General features: G+C 38.4%; 1 protein-coding gene across 5 annotated transcripts in view; it reads right to left on the bottom strand.

Moving 5' to 3' along the window:
* The window catches only part of PTPN4 (protein tyrosine phosphatase non-receptor type 4), a 127,718-nt gene that overhangs the window by 29,690 nt on the left and 83,942 nt on the right, over positions 1-14,086 (bottom strand). For all 5 annotated transcript variants that reach the window (XR_010987407.1, XM_068138957.1, XM_068138958.1 and 2 more), the window contains 3 exons: positions 9,760-9,828; positions 2,803-2,937; positions 900-1,058 (listed from right to left, as the gene is read on the bottom strand). Coding sequence is in view for 4 of the 5 variants with exons in the window: in XM_068138957.1 (XP_067995058.1) it covers positions 900-1,058; positions 2,803-2,937; positions 9,760-9,828 (363 nt within the window). In the remaining variant the exon portion in view is untranslated. The remainder of the gene's footprint in view (positions 1-899; positions 1,059-2,802; positions 2,938-9,759; positions 9,829-14,086) is intronic.

Genomic DNA, 14,086 nt, shown 5'->3' with positions numbered 1-14,086 from the left:
ATTCCAATGGGCAATCACTCTCTCTGTGTAAAACTTCCTCCTGACCTCCAGCTTGAACTTCCCCTGGCGCAGCCTGAGACTGTGTCCTCTTGTTCTGGTGCTGGCTGCCTGGGAGAAGAGACCAACCTCTGCCTGTTTACAACCCCCCTTCAGGTAGTTGTAGAGAGCAATAAGGTCACCCCTGAGTCTCCTCCTCTCCAGGCTAAGCAGCCCCAGCTCCCTCAGTCTCTCCTCATAGGGCTTGTGTTCCAAGCCCCTCACTAACTTCGTTGCCCTTCTCTGGACTCGTTCCAGCAAGTCAACATCCTTCCTAAACTGAGGGGCCCAGAACTGGACACAGTACTCGAGGTGTGGCCTAACCAGTGCAGTGTACAGGGGCAGAATGACCTCCCTGCTCCTGCTGGCCACACTGTTCCTGATGCAGGCCAGGTTGCCATTGGCCCTCTTGGCTGCCTGGGCACACTGCAGGCTCATGTTCAGCCTACCATCAACCAGTACCCCCAGGTCCCTCTCTGCCTGGCTGCTCTCCAGCCACTCTGACCCCAGCCTGTAGCACTGCATGGGGTTGTTGTGGAAAGAAGGACATAACTGCCCATTGCAGGCTCGAACCCACAATCTCAACACTCAGAGTCTCATGCCCTACCAACTGAGCCACGTGGTCCTCCAACCTTCAAGATCATCACATCCAACCTATCATCCAACACCACCCAACCAACTAAACCCTGTATGATTTACATCTCGTTAAGACATATACTAATACTCCCTAAACAACAGCTACCTTTTTATTGGACTTTCTGGTTCTCACCCAAATTTAACACTAAATTCTTAATGGTGAAGATTTCTGACCTATCTTCAGAGGTCCTGCAAGCTACCATGAAGCAATGGCTAACAGAACTTACGGTGATGATTCCAGGATGATGCTATTAGCCTGTGTGGAAGACGGAGACCTGTGATTTACAAATACTTCACTTGGGGAAGTGTGAACTACATGGTCCACCAGATGTCCAACTGATGAGGGTCGTAAGCGGGCTCCTTCTTGAGTGAAGGCAGAGTTGCGACTAAGAAGGAAAGCACAGCAATAAAATGTGAGAGATTTGAACTTAATCTGTATTTCTTAAACTACTACATAGGAATGTTTTGTCACTGCAAGCAAATGGTCATATTTTTATTAAATGAAGTTTAGAAAAATCATCATTGAAGCAATTACATTGTCAGATAAACAAGCTACATTTCACAATTTTTTTAAGGGTTCACAAATTCTCTGCATAAACACTAAATGACTAATAGTCTTCTTTGTTGGTTTGTTCGGGGTTTGTGTTTTGGGTAAGAGCTTTTTTTTTGGTTGGATGGTTGTTTAGTTCGGGGATGGTTTATTGGGTTTGTTGGTTTAGCTTTTGGTGTTTTGCTTCTTTTTTCATTTTGTTTGTGCTCCCTTTGTCTTTTTTAAATTAAAGATGCCTGAAAGCATTATGGTCCAATGAATGGGGTAATGGACAGACATTCAAGTCAAAGACAACGAAAAATACTTCCCCAAGAAAAATCCTAGTTTTGTTCATGGCAGAACTTAACCCAAATTCATCAAGGTAAAGATTTTATCCTCTACATCTTCTCTGAGAAGAATTATATTCCTTGCACTGAGAGTCTTTTCATCATTTCTGTGACTCAAAATTCTCCCATTTGAAAACTAATGAAGTGTCACGGACATCTTTCTTAAAATGATTTGAAACATGCACAATAAAGTTATGTTATGCTATAAACATCATTATTACACCATTTTTATGTAGTATTGATATTTACAGCAGTCTTTTAAGAACATGCTGCAAGGTGAAAGCATTTAAAAATCTTCTAGATTATGTAATAAGAAAATGGGTAATACTGATTCTTAAGCCAGTTTCAGTAAACTGAGAAAATTAGTTATTTTCCAAAAGCAGCAGGGATGATTTTTCACTAACTATAAACACACACACAGGATCACAGGATGCTGGGGGTTGGAAGTGACCTCTGGAGATCACAGAATCCAAATCCCCCCTGCCAAAGCAGGACCACAGAATCTAGCGCAGGTTGCACAGGAATTCATCCAGATGGGTCTTGTAAGTCTCCAGAGAAGCAAACTGCACAACCTTTATGAGGAGCCTGTTTCAGTGCCCTGTGACCCTCTCAGTGAAGAAGTTCCTCCTCATGTTGAGGTGGAGCATCCTGTGCTATAGTTTATATCCCTCATCTTATCACAGGCTGCAACTGAGAAAAACCTGTCCCCTCCCTCTTGACACCCAGCCCTCAGATATTTATAAACATTCATTAAATCCTCTCTCACTCTCCTCCAGACTAAAAATCCCCAGGTCTCTCAGCCTCACCAGAAAGCTCTATCCTGTGAAGAGTCAACTTTGACAGATAATGGAGAAAAATTAAAGGAAATAAACCCGTAAGGGTTTCTGATTACATAATTTTCACCAGTCTTTGAAGAAGTCCTATTAACCATAATCAATTATTTGTAAAAATTCACAGATTTTATTATCTTTTTCTTAGCCAAATGAACAATTTGGTTTTAAATGCTTCAGAAAATTCAAGTTCTCAAATTTAGGGTGGTACAGTCTCTATCTTGCAACTTTTTATAAGACAAGCACCTAAAATTTACCCCTAAACAGTTTCTCTTATTTGGACCTAAATGTTCCAGAGAATGACTCTGCACGTAACTTGTGAAGTTATTTGTCTTCATAATGCATTAATCCTATTATTACATGTGTAGGTCACTCACATCAGAGATAGACAGCCACTTCTAAGGAGAAATTTGATGCTACTTACTGATTTGGTGTTCCAGGTGGAGACCGCGATGGTAGACTCTGTGTTTCCAACCTATCATCAGACAGCGAATTCCTACTCACTACTTCCCAGTCCATCCCACTCATTACTTTACGTGCCAAGGGTTTGCTGGGGGATCTTAAAAGAAGAAAGTAAAATGACTAACCAAAAATCGTATGAGGTAAGAATAAAATTATACAAAATTCACCACAATGAAGCTGTGTATGCATGCTATCATGGGAAAACAAATTATATGCATGAAAGGAAACATAATAATGCAAAACTATATTTAAATAGGCAGTTCTACATTTTCTCCATACATTGTACAAGAAAATGAATGAAACAGCTGAGAAATATTGTTGGCTTGGAGAGAGACAGGCAAGATGGAAGAGGAACCCACTAAACTTCACTAGAATAGTTAGCAAAGGAAAGAGGGGGAAAAAAAAACACAGCTGTCTCAGGAAAAAATCAAGCAGGGGAAATGGCTTTGATGCTGTGGACTACTGTGTTTAGATCTGGGGTCTCTGGTTTAAGAGAGACAAAACTGGAGACAGTCTAGTGAAGGGCTACAAAGATGATTAGGGGACAAAGCATTCCTCTTATAGTGAAAGTCTTGATATTGAAGAAACATTTTCTTCTCATTCTTCACTCATCCCAACATACCTACACTCCCCTTTGTCTGTTTCTTAAGGACAAGTAAGACCATACCTCCAATGGTCCATGAAATAGTATATTTACCTTTTATACTGGATGCTGTCAAATGAATCATTTAAGAATTGTGGTTGCTTTTTTCTTAGCAGCACACGGAAGGGTTCAGTCATCCTATGACTGAGCACACCCAGATTTCTGCTGTTCATTGTTTTCAGTTGAAAATTCTTTAGCCAACAACAAAAATTCTTTTAAACAATCCTTAAATATACGTGCTCTGTGTTTTGTGTTCCTGGGTTTTTACTTCTACTTTGATGGTGTGATATATTGTTCAAATTTCCCCTTCATCACTACTCAGGTGTCTAGTTCCAGTAATGCCTGAATTTCATCAGTCTTGTGCCATGACTATTTTATTCTCATTTGCTTTTATATTCTACCACTATTCTCTATCCTCCAGGTTGAGCAATGAGATTGCAACATACTGTATCAGCACACTACCCCTATTTTTTTCTCCAGCTCCATACAGCAATGTCATAGAATAACTTCTTCCTTTGCTGTCCTTGGCACACATGGTAATTGTTGTTTATTCTCTTCCTATCATTATCAACTTACTGATTTACTGAAAGTGTTAAGTCCAGAAAGACGGAACTCTAAAAAATTAAGGAACTGCCCAAACACAGATTACATCATTCTGAAAATGAAAACATTTTTGCTCCTTGCTAAACTTAAAACACAAGTGTACAACGACAACCAAACAAGTGCCATATTAAATCATCTACCTCCACATGCAGAAACAACAGCTTATTCATAGTGTTTGATACTAAAGGAGTGGTGATCTGTACATGAGGGTTTCTTTTTCTTTTACATCTCTGAGCAGTTCTGAACATGTATTGCACGGTGCTGTTGCTGCTCTGAAGACTTACTGAACAACAGCTGACAAATTTCAGACAGTTAAGTAAGGTGAGTTGGTGTAAATACCAGTGTTTCAGGTCTGAATCCACTTGGGAATTAACAATTAAAAAATAAAGATCTAGTAGTATATTGATATTTCAAACCAGGGAAAAGATCAATTATTTAATTCCTGAGGGGAAAAAAATCCCATTTCTTAGCATTTATTCTAAACAGTATTAATTTGATTAAAAAATAATTAGCTTGATATGTCAATTAAACCAACATTTCAATTTCTGTAATTTGCTTTAAATGTAACTCAAACCACTTCCATATATTCTTCAGAAATACAGCAAATTTAAGCAGTTCTGAATACACAAAATAACAAGAAACCAGCAGAACTGAAATGCATGTCTGATGTCTTCAATTTATTATTCCTTTATTGATCAAAGCTATCATTAGCTAAACTTTGATGACAACACACTTGCAGCCAGAGGATTTGCACCAAGAGTCAGATCTGCTAAGAGGCTGATTCTACTAACCAAAGACCGGGCTGAGGGAAGAGTGCAGAGGAACATAGTAACTGCTGTGCTACTTTAGGTTAGCACAGGAGGACAGATACAGTATTTTCTGCCAGACATGTAAAGGCAACTATTGAACTTTCTTTACCTTCGGTAAAAAAAAGCAACAAGTACACTATGGCAAAGTTGATGTTTTGCTGTTTAGTGGTGGTTTTGTTTTGAAATGTGCAATAACAGTAGGCACTGTCCTTCCCTGTATAAAAGAAATTAAGCTGCAAGAGACCTACAAAAGCCTCTTACAAAAACCATTATTTTTTTCCAAAAACTAAATGGGAGTGCTTCAGTAAAAAATGCCACCACATTGTATCTTAAATCAGAGTTTGTAACTACATACTTGATAACTTCTGCAATCTATGCAACAAATTATCTTAAAGTGAGAGGCATCACTTTCTTCCCTATCAAAAAATCCAATGTTAAGAAAACTCACCTTTTACTGTGGAGAGGGGTCTGATCTCTCAGAAATAATACCTTGCTACTATGACAAACAGCTGCAGTGTTTATCAGCAAAGGTTCGTTTCAATTATTTTATTAACAGTTCTAACCTCAGAGTCCCACCCACTCCTGTTTGTTGCCTCCATTTCCTGTCTTTGCAGAAATTTCAAAGAAAAAATTACCACACTGAAGCACCAAACTTCTCCGTGTTGCGGCTTTTTGGTACTAGTTCTCCTGTCAACACTTCTAAACCGAACAAGAAGTTAGCTTTTTATTAACTTTTATGATACGCTGTGAAATATTTCTGTTACATCACTAATTCTTTACAATATTCACATAAATTTCCCATGCCAGAGTGCAGATGATGATATGGAGAGTTAGCTGGGAAAAAACTTTTAAAATGCTTTGATAAACTTGGAAATCCTAAATTCTGTGTTTGTCTGCTCACTCTGGATGCTTTTAGTGCACTCTAGCACAGGGCATTCCTAGTTAACAAAGCAAATTATTTGCCCATTGAATTTTTTGGTGTATCTGCAGAGTCATTCCTACAAAGAAATCCTATCTGAGTAGGGACAGAGATCATAAACTTTACCTGCCTCCCAGAAATCAAGAGCCATCTTACAAAGCTGTGATACTATGTCAATGTTTTTAAAGAAGGGGGGGAAAAGGACAAATCCCACACAAGCCTCCTCTCCCCCCAAAAACACAAAGCAAAAATAATAATAATAAAAAAAAAAAGGAAATAAAAAGAAAAGAGAGAGTAGCAGGGATGATATTACATAACACTACTAAAATAAAGCATGTGAAATTACATTAGCTCAGCTACAGTCCACAACAGCTTTCAAAGACACAATTTTTTTGTTTGTCTCAGTTGAAGTGCTGAACTCCCACAGGAGCAGGGAAATAAAGGGGGTATTGTTTGGGAATACAGGTGGGAATCTTTCAAATAACTTTGTTCCCAGAAGAAACATAACCTGGAGCTATGGCCTTGCTTTGTGTTTCAGCATGGAGTACAGGGAATGTGTTACTCCGAAAAACTCACGACTACTGCTTCCGACCAAGAGCCTTAAACTGTACACAAATCTGCAGATACGCCACAAACGACAGATGCAGTTTAAAGCAACTGAGGAATTAATTAACCTCAATAAACACATGGTTGAAGCAAGACTGAATTTTTGTTAACAGAGTCTGCACCTTAATATTAGGGAGTTTGCAAATACAAATGATAGAGATACACACAATCATACATAAACTACCTCCTCTCAGCTAGCTCCAGTCCACATCCTGAGAACTGAACAGAATTACAATAGTTTGGAAGAACTCTAAAAGGAGTATTCTTTAAAATAAATAACTAAATAAATAAATCTCTCAATTCACAGCTTGATTGACATTTTTTCACTTTTATTATCTACTTTCACTTTTGTTACGCTTATGGGAATTCTTATGGGTTTTCTTGGACTGCCACTATTCTGCCAGAAATGAGACCAAGAAAATATCTGTAATAAGGATTAAAAAAAAAAAAAAATCTCAACACCTGGAGCAAGTCTTCTAAATCCTGAACTTAGTGCTGCATGAAGCTTAAGAAAACACCACCTACAAAACACATCAAATTTATTACAGACTATCTCCTTCAAAGTCATAGATTCCATTTTAAGAAAACGGAATGTTAAATGGTCTTATGATTTTGGGGGGGAAAAAAGATCCATAAATACTACTACATTAATTTTGAAGTAAACCCCTCAGGAGTGCTAATTGCAGGCTGCTTGTTTTATTCAAATGGCTGCTATGAAAGTTTAGGTCCAATGTCATGTGCTCTGTATTTGCATTCCACTCAGTGTGTAAAGGCTAGATGAGCCTTACTTGCAGCCATCGCCATTTCCCAACTTAGAACAAACAGATCACTCAAACAATATCTCAGTGTATCAGTGATATTATTTCCTTACAATGAAATGATTCAAAGGTTTGCTTAGACAGTATTGGCTTAAGTAAGGCAGTTTTTAGACAGATATGGATGTGAAAATAGAATCTAAATCTGGATAGGTATAGGAAAAAAATCTGTTTGTTTGTTTGTTTTTTTAATTGACCTTGAATAAATCTTCTGATGTGGTACTAAAAGCAATAGCATCCACTTAATTCTCAAGCAGCACCTCATTGTAGTTGCTAGCATGTTTCTGGTTTCACAGCAAAGAGCAACCAAGCAGAACTTTCAAAAGCAACTGAAACAAGTCCACTGCTTTACAGCTTAAAAAGCTGGTTCAACAACATGATGATTTTGTTTCACGAAGACACAATGAGAAAGAAAGGCAGGTTCCAGGAACAAAACACATTATACCTGTAAAACCTTAAAAAGAAAAATGTATCCTCTGAATTCAAAAGGGCTAATATTTATTCAGTATTACAACTTGAAATGTAAATGCACAGAAGACAAGGAATTAAGGAATAAAAGATGATGTTCTTAGATTAAGCTTCTTGAATCACATAGTGTTCTAGAAATGTCTTATACTTCAAATTTTTTTCATCACTGAATACACAGCAAGTCTTTAAAATTAAAAATGCTTTAATTGTGCACTGTGATGGGGAAGACAGAAACATATAATCTACTAAAAGCCTTTTGAGGTGTATTTGTTACAACACGCCATTGCTTTCAGCTCACTGAGGTACACATTTATACCTCAAACATTTATCAGTCAGCAACACCACAAAACAACTCAAAAGGTGAGGATGAATGCTGCATTCCACCTAAAAGCTACAGTGGAGAACAGAATTACTGGAAGACAGGACACACAAGTACTTTATTAACTTTTAAAAGCTGAAAAGACTTGAAAAAACTGACAAATTCTAGTCATGCCTTACAATTTTATCCAGAGTATGTATTACAAATACAAGTGACCTTAGCACTACTTGTTCAGTTTTGACTCAAAGAGAAGAGTGCCATCTACTGAGTAACAGTTTCTAAAATGGTAAATATATGTCTCAAAACTAAGTATCACCTCTCATTCACCCTTCTTTCTTGGGGGTAATTGCCAGTTTCAGAGTGCAACAAAAAAAGAGTATTTTTTTTAATCTAATTCAAAACAGTTGTTTAAATAATTAAAACACAGTTGTCATGGTGCTAGGTCTACACTGTACTAGAAGTGTTGCCTCAAGTAAAAACTAACCAGATTCCCAAGTGAATTAGAGTAAAAGAAAAAACATCTCTGCAGCACAAACCCCAAATTGGCGTTACAAAAATCTGTTAAAACATGTCACAGTACTTCTGCCCTCAGAAGTATTGGGTATTTATGATGTGCCCAGATCAAATTATATTGTATTGCACAGGGGGAAAGAAGGGGAGGCAAGAAATCCAAGACAGAATTCACCAGTGCTCTGAAAAACAGCATTTGCAGGTACCTGAGAAAGGTTTCTGGTCTCATTAGAAAGCTGTGAGGAGAGATTTGAACTCTGGAGTTCCTCAAGGGACAACTGTGTTAAGAGATATTCCTCATCCCAGTAAAAGTGTAAAAAAAGCACAGAGCATGCTCCCTCCTCATGATTCTTTTTACTAACAACCAGAGAAGACTGCCAAGCAGACGCAGCAGCAGTTTTAAATCCTGTATCATCATTTCTGAATTAAGAACCAAATCTGTGTCTTCAGTTTCCTTGTAATCACCAAATCCCTCAGGAAACACAAGCAATAAATTCCACAATTAGTCAAACAATCTGTGACAAAATCTTCAGAAGCAGCTTGCTTCCAAAGTTTTCAAAGTAAAATACCTCACTGGGGTTGTAATGATAAAACTTCTCACCAAGTCAGACACTCACAGTATCTTAGTCTAAGGCAAACGTGTGTCCAGTCGTAGGCTGTTATCAGAAATAAAACATGCCAAATAACTCAATATTTTAATGGAATACAGAGCCTATTCTTTGCAATAAAGACAATACAAAGAAGGCCAGTAAAGGTAAAAAAAACAAGATGGAAGGCAATTCTCAATTTGGAAAAAATATGAAGTGGGGGAGTGGCGGGGGTGGAATATTGAAGAACGCTCTTAACTTTTCCATCATATCATTTCTGGCTGCCCCAAAGAGACACTCAGTATTCCTAAGGTTGGAAGAGACCTCAAAGATCATCAAGTCCAACCTGTCACCACAGACCACATGACTAGAGTAGGGAAGACACTACTGCCCACTGCAGGCTTGAATTCACAACCTTCCCATTAAGGGTCTGATGCACTACCAAGCTGAGCCACACTTGAAGCCACTCTCCCTTATCAAAATTCAACTGTTTAGTACGGTTACATCAAGCTACCAACAACAGCCTGTTAGAGTTGCACTTTATTCCACATGTTTGCAAACAGAAAACAATGATCCCATAACATCCTAAAAGACACAAACAGAAGACTTAGCTGATTCTATAGAAATGTAAATTGCTTACCTTGCAAATACCCTGTCTTTGTTTGCTCTTTCTTTACCATACTGCACAGACTGGACCTCTGTTCTCCCACTGGAAAACAAAACCAAACCACTAAATGCAACAAACTTAGGATCACATTTTCTCGCTCAAACAATTATGCTAGCTTCAGTTCAGTGTAACTTTAGATATCATTTGGGTAAGGGTTCATCTTCCTTCCCACTAGGATCTAATTGTAACAAAACCAATTAAAAATTTAAGGCATGAAATTTTCTGCTCTCTTCTGTTTTCTTCTTATTCAAAGTAGGAATAAACTTCTGCTTGGATAATGCTTAATGACACAATCTTTCCTGTCATAGCCACAATTCAAACTTACAGCATCTCCTCCATATGCCTACTAAACTATCTCCAGGATGTCTAATAACTTAGTTGCTACTTAGTTTGACAAAAATATCATCAAAAACTTAGGTAAGCACATCAAGATTGTATTTTTCTTCACAGTTTGTTGAAACCAAGATTAGAACCCGAAACTTGCTTTTCTTACAAGACCAGATGTCTTGTATCAAATCAAAAGTAATTTATATTTTATAATTCCTACTCTAACTTTTTAAAGTTCTATCAGCATTTTAGAATTGGTGGCAAGATACCATCAAAACTGCCACTTGCAGGTGGGTGTTGGTCTCTTCTCCCATGTAACTAGTGACAGAACAAGAGGGAATGGGCTCAAGCTGCACCAGGGGAGGTTTATGCTGCACATTAGAGGAAATGTATTTTCACTGAAAGGGTTGTCAGGCATTGGAACAGGCTGCCCAGGAAAGCGCTGGAGTCACAATCCCTGGTGGTGTTCAAAAGACATGTAGATGTGGCCCTTGGGGATATAGCTTAATGGAGTAGGATATAGCTTGGAGGAGTAGGATTCATGGTTGGACTCGACCTTGAAGGTCTTTTCCAATCTAAATGATTCTACAATTTACCACTTACAACTTCATACTACAATGCAGTTAGAGGATTCATGTTCTACAAGCATATTGATACTCAAAACTGTTCTTTCCTGTTCCTTAGAAGAACATTTACATTGCAGAACCAAAGAATAATTCACTATTTTCACATTCATATAACAGAACTATTGGATAAGTAAAGGCTGGAGTAGTAAAGGGTGGAGAAATGAGCCAGTTGGGATCTCATGGACAGAAGAGAAATGCACAAACTGGCAGCTGGTGGGGAACAACGTCATGCATAGGCTGGGAAGCAGGTTTACTCAATACCAAGTGAGACCACATCTGCAATGTTGTTGAGTTCTATGGTGTCTCAAATCAAGCAAAGGGCCACAAAGGGAAAACCGAGGGTCTGAAGTATTTGATGTATGAGTAGAGGCTGAGACAGCTGGGGCTGTTGAGCCTCAGGGAGTCTCAGAGGGATGAAATGAGTGCATGTAAATGCCTGAAGGGGGACAGAAGCCAGACTCTTTTCAAGGCAGCCCAGACACAAGGCAAGACGTAAAGGGTCACAAATTAAAATACAAGATATCCTACTTAAACAGGGGGGAAAAACCCAAACAACAAAACCACTCAACAAAACCCCCACCAACCACCAAACAAATCCACAACTTTTTTACTGTGAAGATGGTAAAACACTTGATCAGGTTGATCAGAAATGATGTGGAGACTCCATCCCTGGACACATTCAAAACCTGGCTGAACACAGTTCTAGGCAACCTGCTACAGTGATCACTGTTTGAACAGGGCAACAGACTAGACAAGCGTTCAGAGCTGCCTTCCAACCTCTGCCATGCTGTGATTCTAAGAGATCTCTTTTCAAATTTGCTGTCTGCTAACTTCCTAGAGTTATAAAACTTTTCATTCCAACAAGCAGCAAGCCATCTCTATTTTCTTCTATTGCTTTCCAATAATTCTATCATTGTATTTCACTTTCTCTAATTGCTACTAATAAATGCAAGTTTTTAGAGAACGACAAAGCTCCAAGACAGCAATTAGCTTACCTACAATTGATGCTCCGCCTCTCTTCTCTCCTGGTACAGATTATTTTGCATGTTTAGATGCTGAACTTTGATCTACCATTTCACTGACTACTCACTCCTCATTGTGACATACCACCAAAACTTTCTAGTCAACTTCTGGTTTTACTACAAAACCTGTAGTACTTCAATGGTATCTTCCATTCATCACGAAGAAAGGACACACTTGTTTTCCATCTGGTTAAAACAGTTCTTAATAACAAATAAAACTCTTAATGTTTTGGCAGTTTAATGAGTATTTGGTGAGAAATACTATTAGAACCAACCTGAAAATCCAAGGACAGTGCACAGAAGTCAGATTTTCTCACCCCTCCCAGAAACTGTTTTTATTTTTAATTAAAATTGCTTTAAAATTTGCAGCATTAGAATTTTTTAGTCCAATAGCAAAACAGATTTAAGAGGTCATCAATTTCATGTCTCTGATTTCATTTTCTAGCCAAATTTTGAAAGCCTCCACACAGATATTCCACAACCTCCCCCTCATGTTCCACTGATGCACTATCCTCCTAGAAAACTGAAACAAAAAAAACCCCAAAACAAACATTTCCTAATGTCCAGCTAGAATCTTCAATGTGAAATCTGTGACTGGTACTCCTTGTTCTATCACATACCATTACTGGTACAAGTTTGGATCCATCATTTCCGAAACTGCCCTTGAGGTAGCCTTAAGCTTGCTACTAAATTCCCTCTTAGCTTCCCTTTACCAGATTAAACAAGCCCAGTGCCCTTCACCTGCCCTTGTGTGCCACATTACTATTATGCTACTGCAAAACAGTCTCTCCAACAACTTACAGAAATCCTAGCCTTTTGGCTGCTTCATTAACTTTAATGACCTCCTTCATTTTTAGACAATTTCCCTTTTCATTTCACATCCATGTCAAGTTAAATCATTGAAGTGCTATTCTGTAATAGTAACCATGATGATTCAAACTCAAAATCCTTACAGAAATGAGAAAGTTCCCCCAAAATCACTATAGCTTCAATGAGACAAGTCTCAAACACTGTTCAGGATCACAAAATGTCATTTATCCCATGGTCCTGAGAATGCTGGTCAAAAACCCCAGATGGTATAAAAATTTAGCCACTGAATTACTTTCCTCTTTATACATTTGTGCAATTCACAAGTGTAACAGAAATAGTCTGTTATTGTGTTTTTCAGCTTTTCATCATCTCTCTCTGTACGTCACAGGCACTGCTGCCATTCTAGACAGATGATTAGCAGTAGCTCCATTATTCTCTATTCCAGGCATGATTTAAGCCATGAGAATTCTGCACTACTTGCAGAAACAGTTAACTCAGTTACTCAAATGAGCCTTTTTTTTTTTTTTTAATAAGAAGCATAAAACACTTTAAAAACCAACACCACCCACTCCATCATTAGAACAGAAATTATACTCAGGAATTATAGTTATTCCACAGTCATTCTTTGCACGTCCAAGCTTTTTGTCTGTTATGTCAAGTTCATCCTTAACAGTTACAGACTTAATTTCGTCCTTACTTTTATACTTCTGGTTACAATGAAGAACACTGATGTCTCTTTTTCTTCACCTAGGTGCCTATTTGTATGCACCTAGCTTAAGTTAGCTTTACTTGTACAAGCTTTTTTTCATTGATTTCTGTTTATCTTTACTTAGGTCTGTTTTATCACTGCTGCTTCACACAAGATGTGAGATCCACCAGTTTTCTGAAATACCAGGCCAAGGACCTTGAAGTTCTGAGACAACATGCTTAAGATAGAGATGCAGTCTGTGAGACAATCTCAGAGTACCAGCTCAATAATGACTACTACCATTAGACGTGATGATCTTGAAGGTCTCTTCCAACCTGGTCTGTTCTATACTATACTATTCTATTCTACTCCATTCTATTAATAATTCCCTTTCTAGGATATCCTAGAAAATTACTGACAGCATTTGAAACTTCGGTCAAGAGGGGAGGGGAATAGTTACAGGATTCAAAAGCTACTTGACTTATGGCACCCTTTAATATAGACTCTAACAATTTCCCTATGTTTCACAGTATCACAGTATAACTAAGGTTGGAAGAGACCTCGAGGATCATCAAGTCCAACCTATCAACACAAACCTCAGGACTAAGCTATGGCACCAAGTGCCACGTCCAATCTCCTCTTGAACGCCTCCAGGGACGGTGACTCCACCACCTTCCTGGGCAGCACATTCCAATGGCGAATGACTTGCTTAGTGAAGAACTTCCTCCTCACCTCGAGTCTAAACCTCCCCTGGTGCAGCTTGAGACTGTGTCCCCTTGTTCTGGTGCTGGTTGCCTGGGAGAAGAGACCAACCCCTTCCTGGCTAC

Source organism: Melanerpes formicivorus, unplaced genomic scaffold (assembly GCF_026170545.1).
Source record: "Melanerpes formicivorus ecotype bairdi unplaced genomic scaffold, bMelFor1.0.p_v2 SCAF_5, whole genome shotgun sequence".
Taxonomy (NCBI): Eukaryota; Metazoa; Chordata; class Aves; order Piciformes; family Picidae; genus Melanerpes; species Melanerpes formicivorus.
Note: the sequence above shows the minus strand (reverse complement) of the source record. Positions and strands in the feature narration are given on the sequence as shown.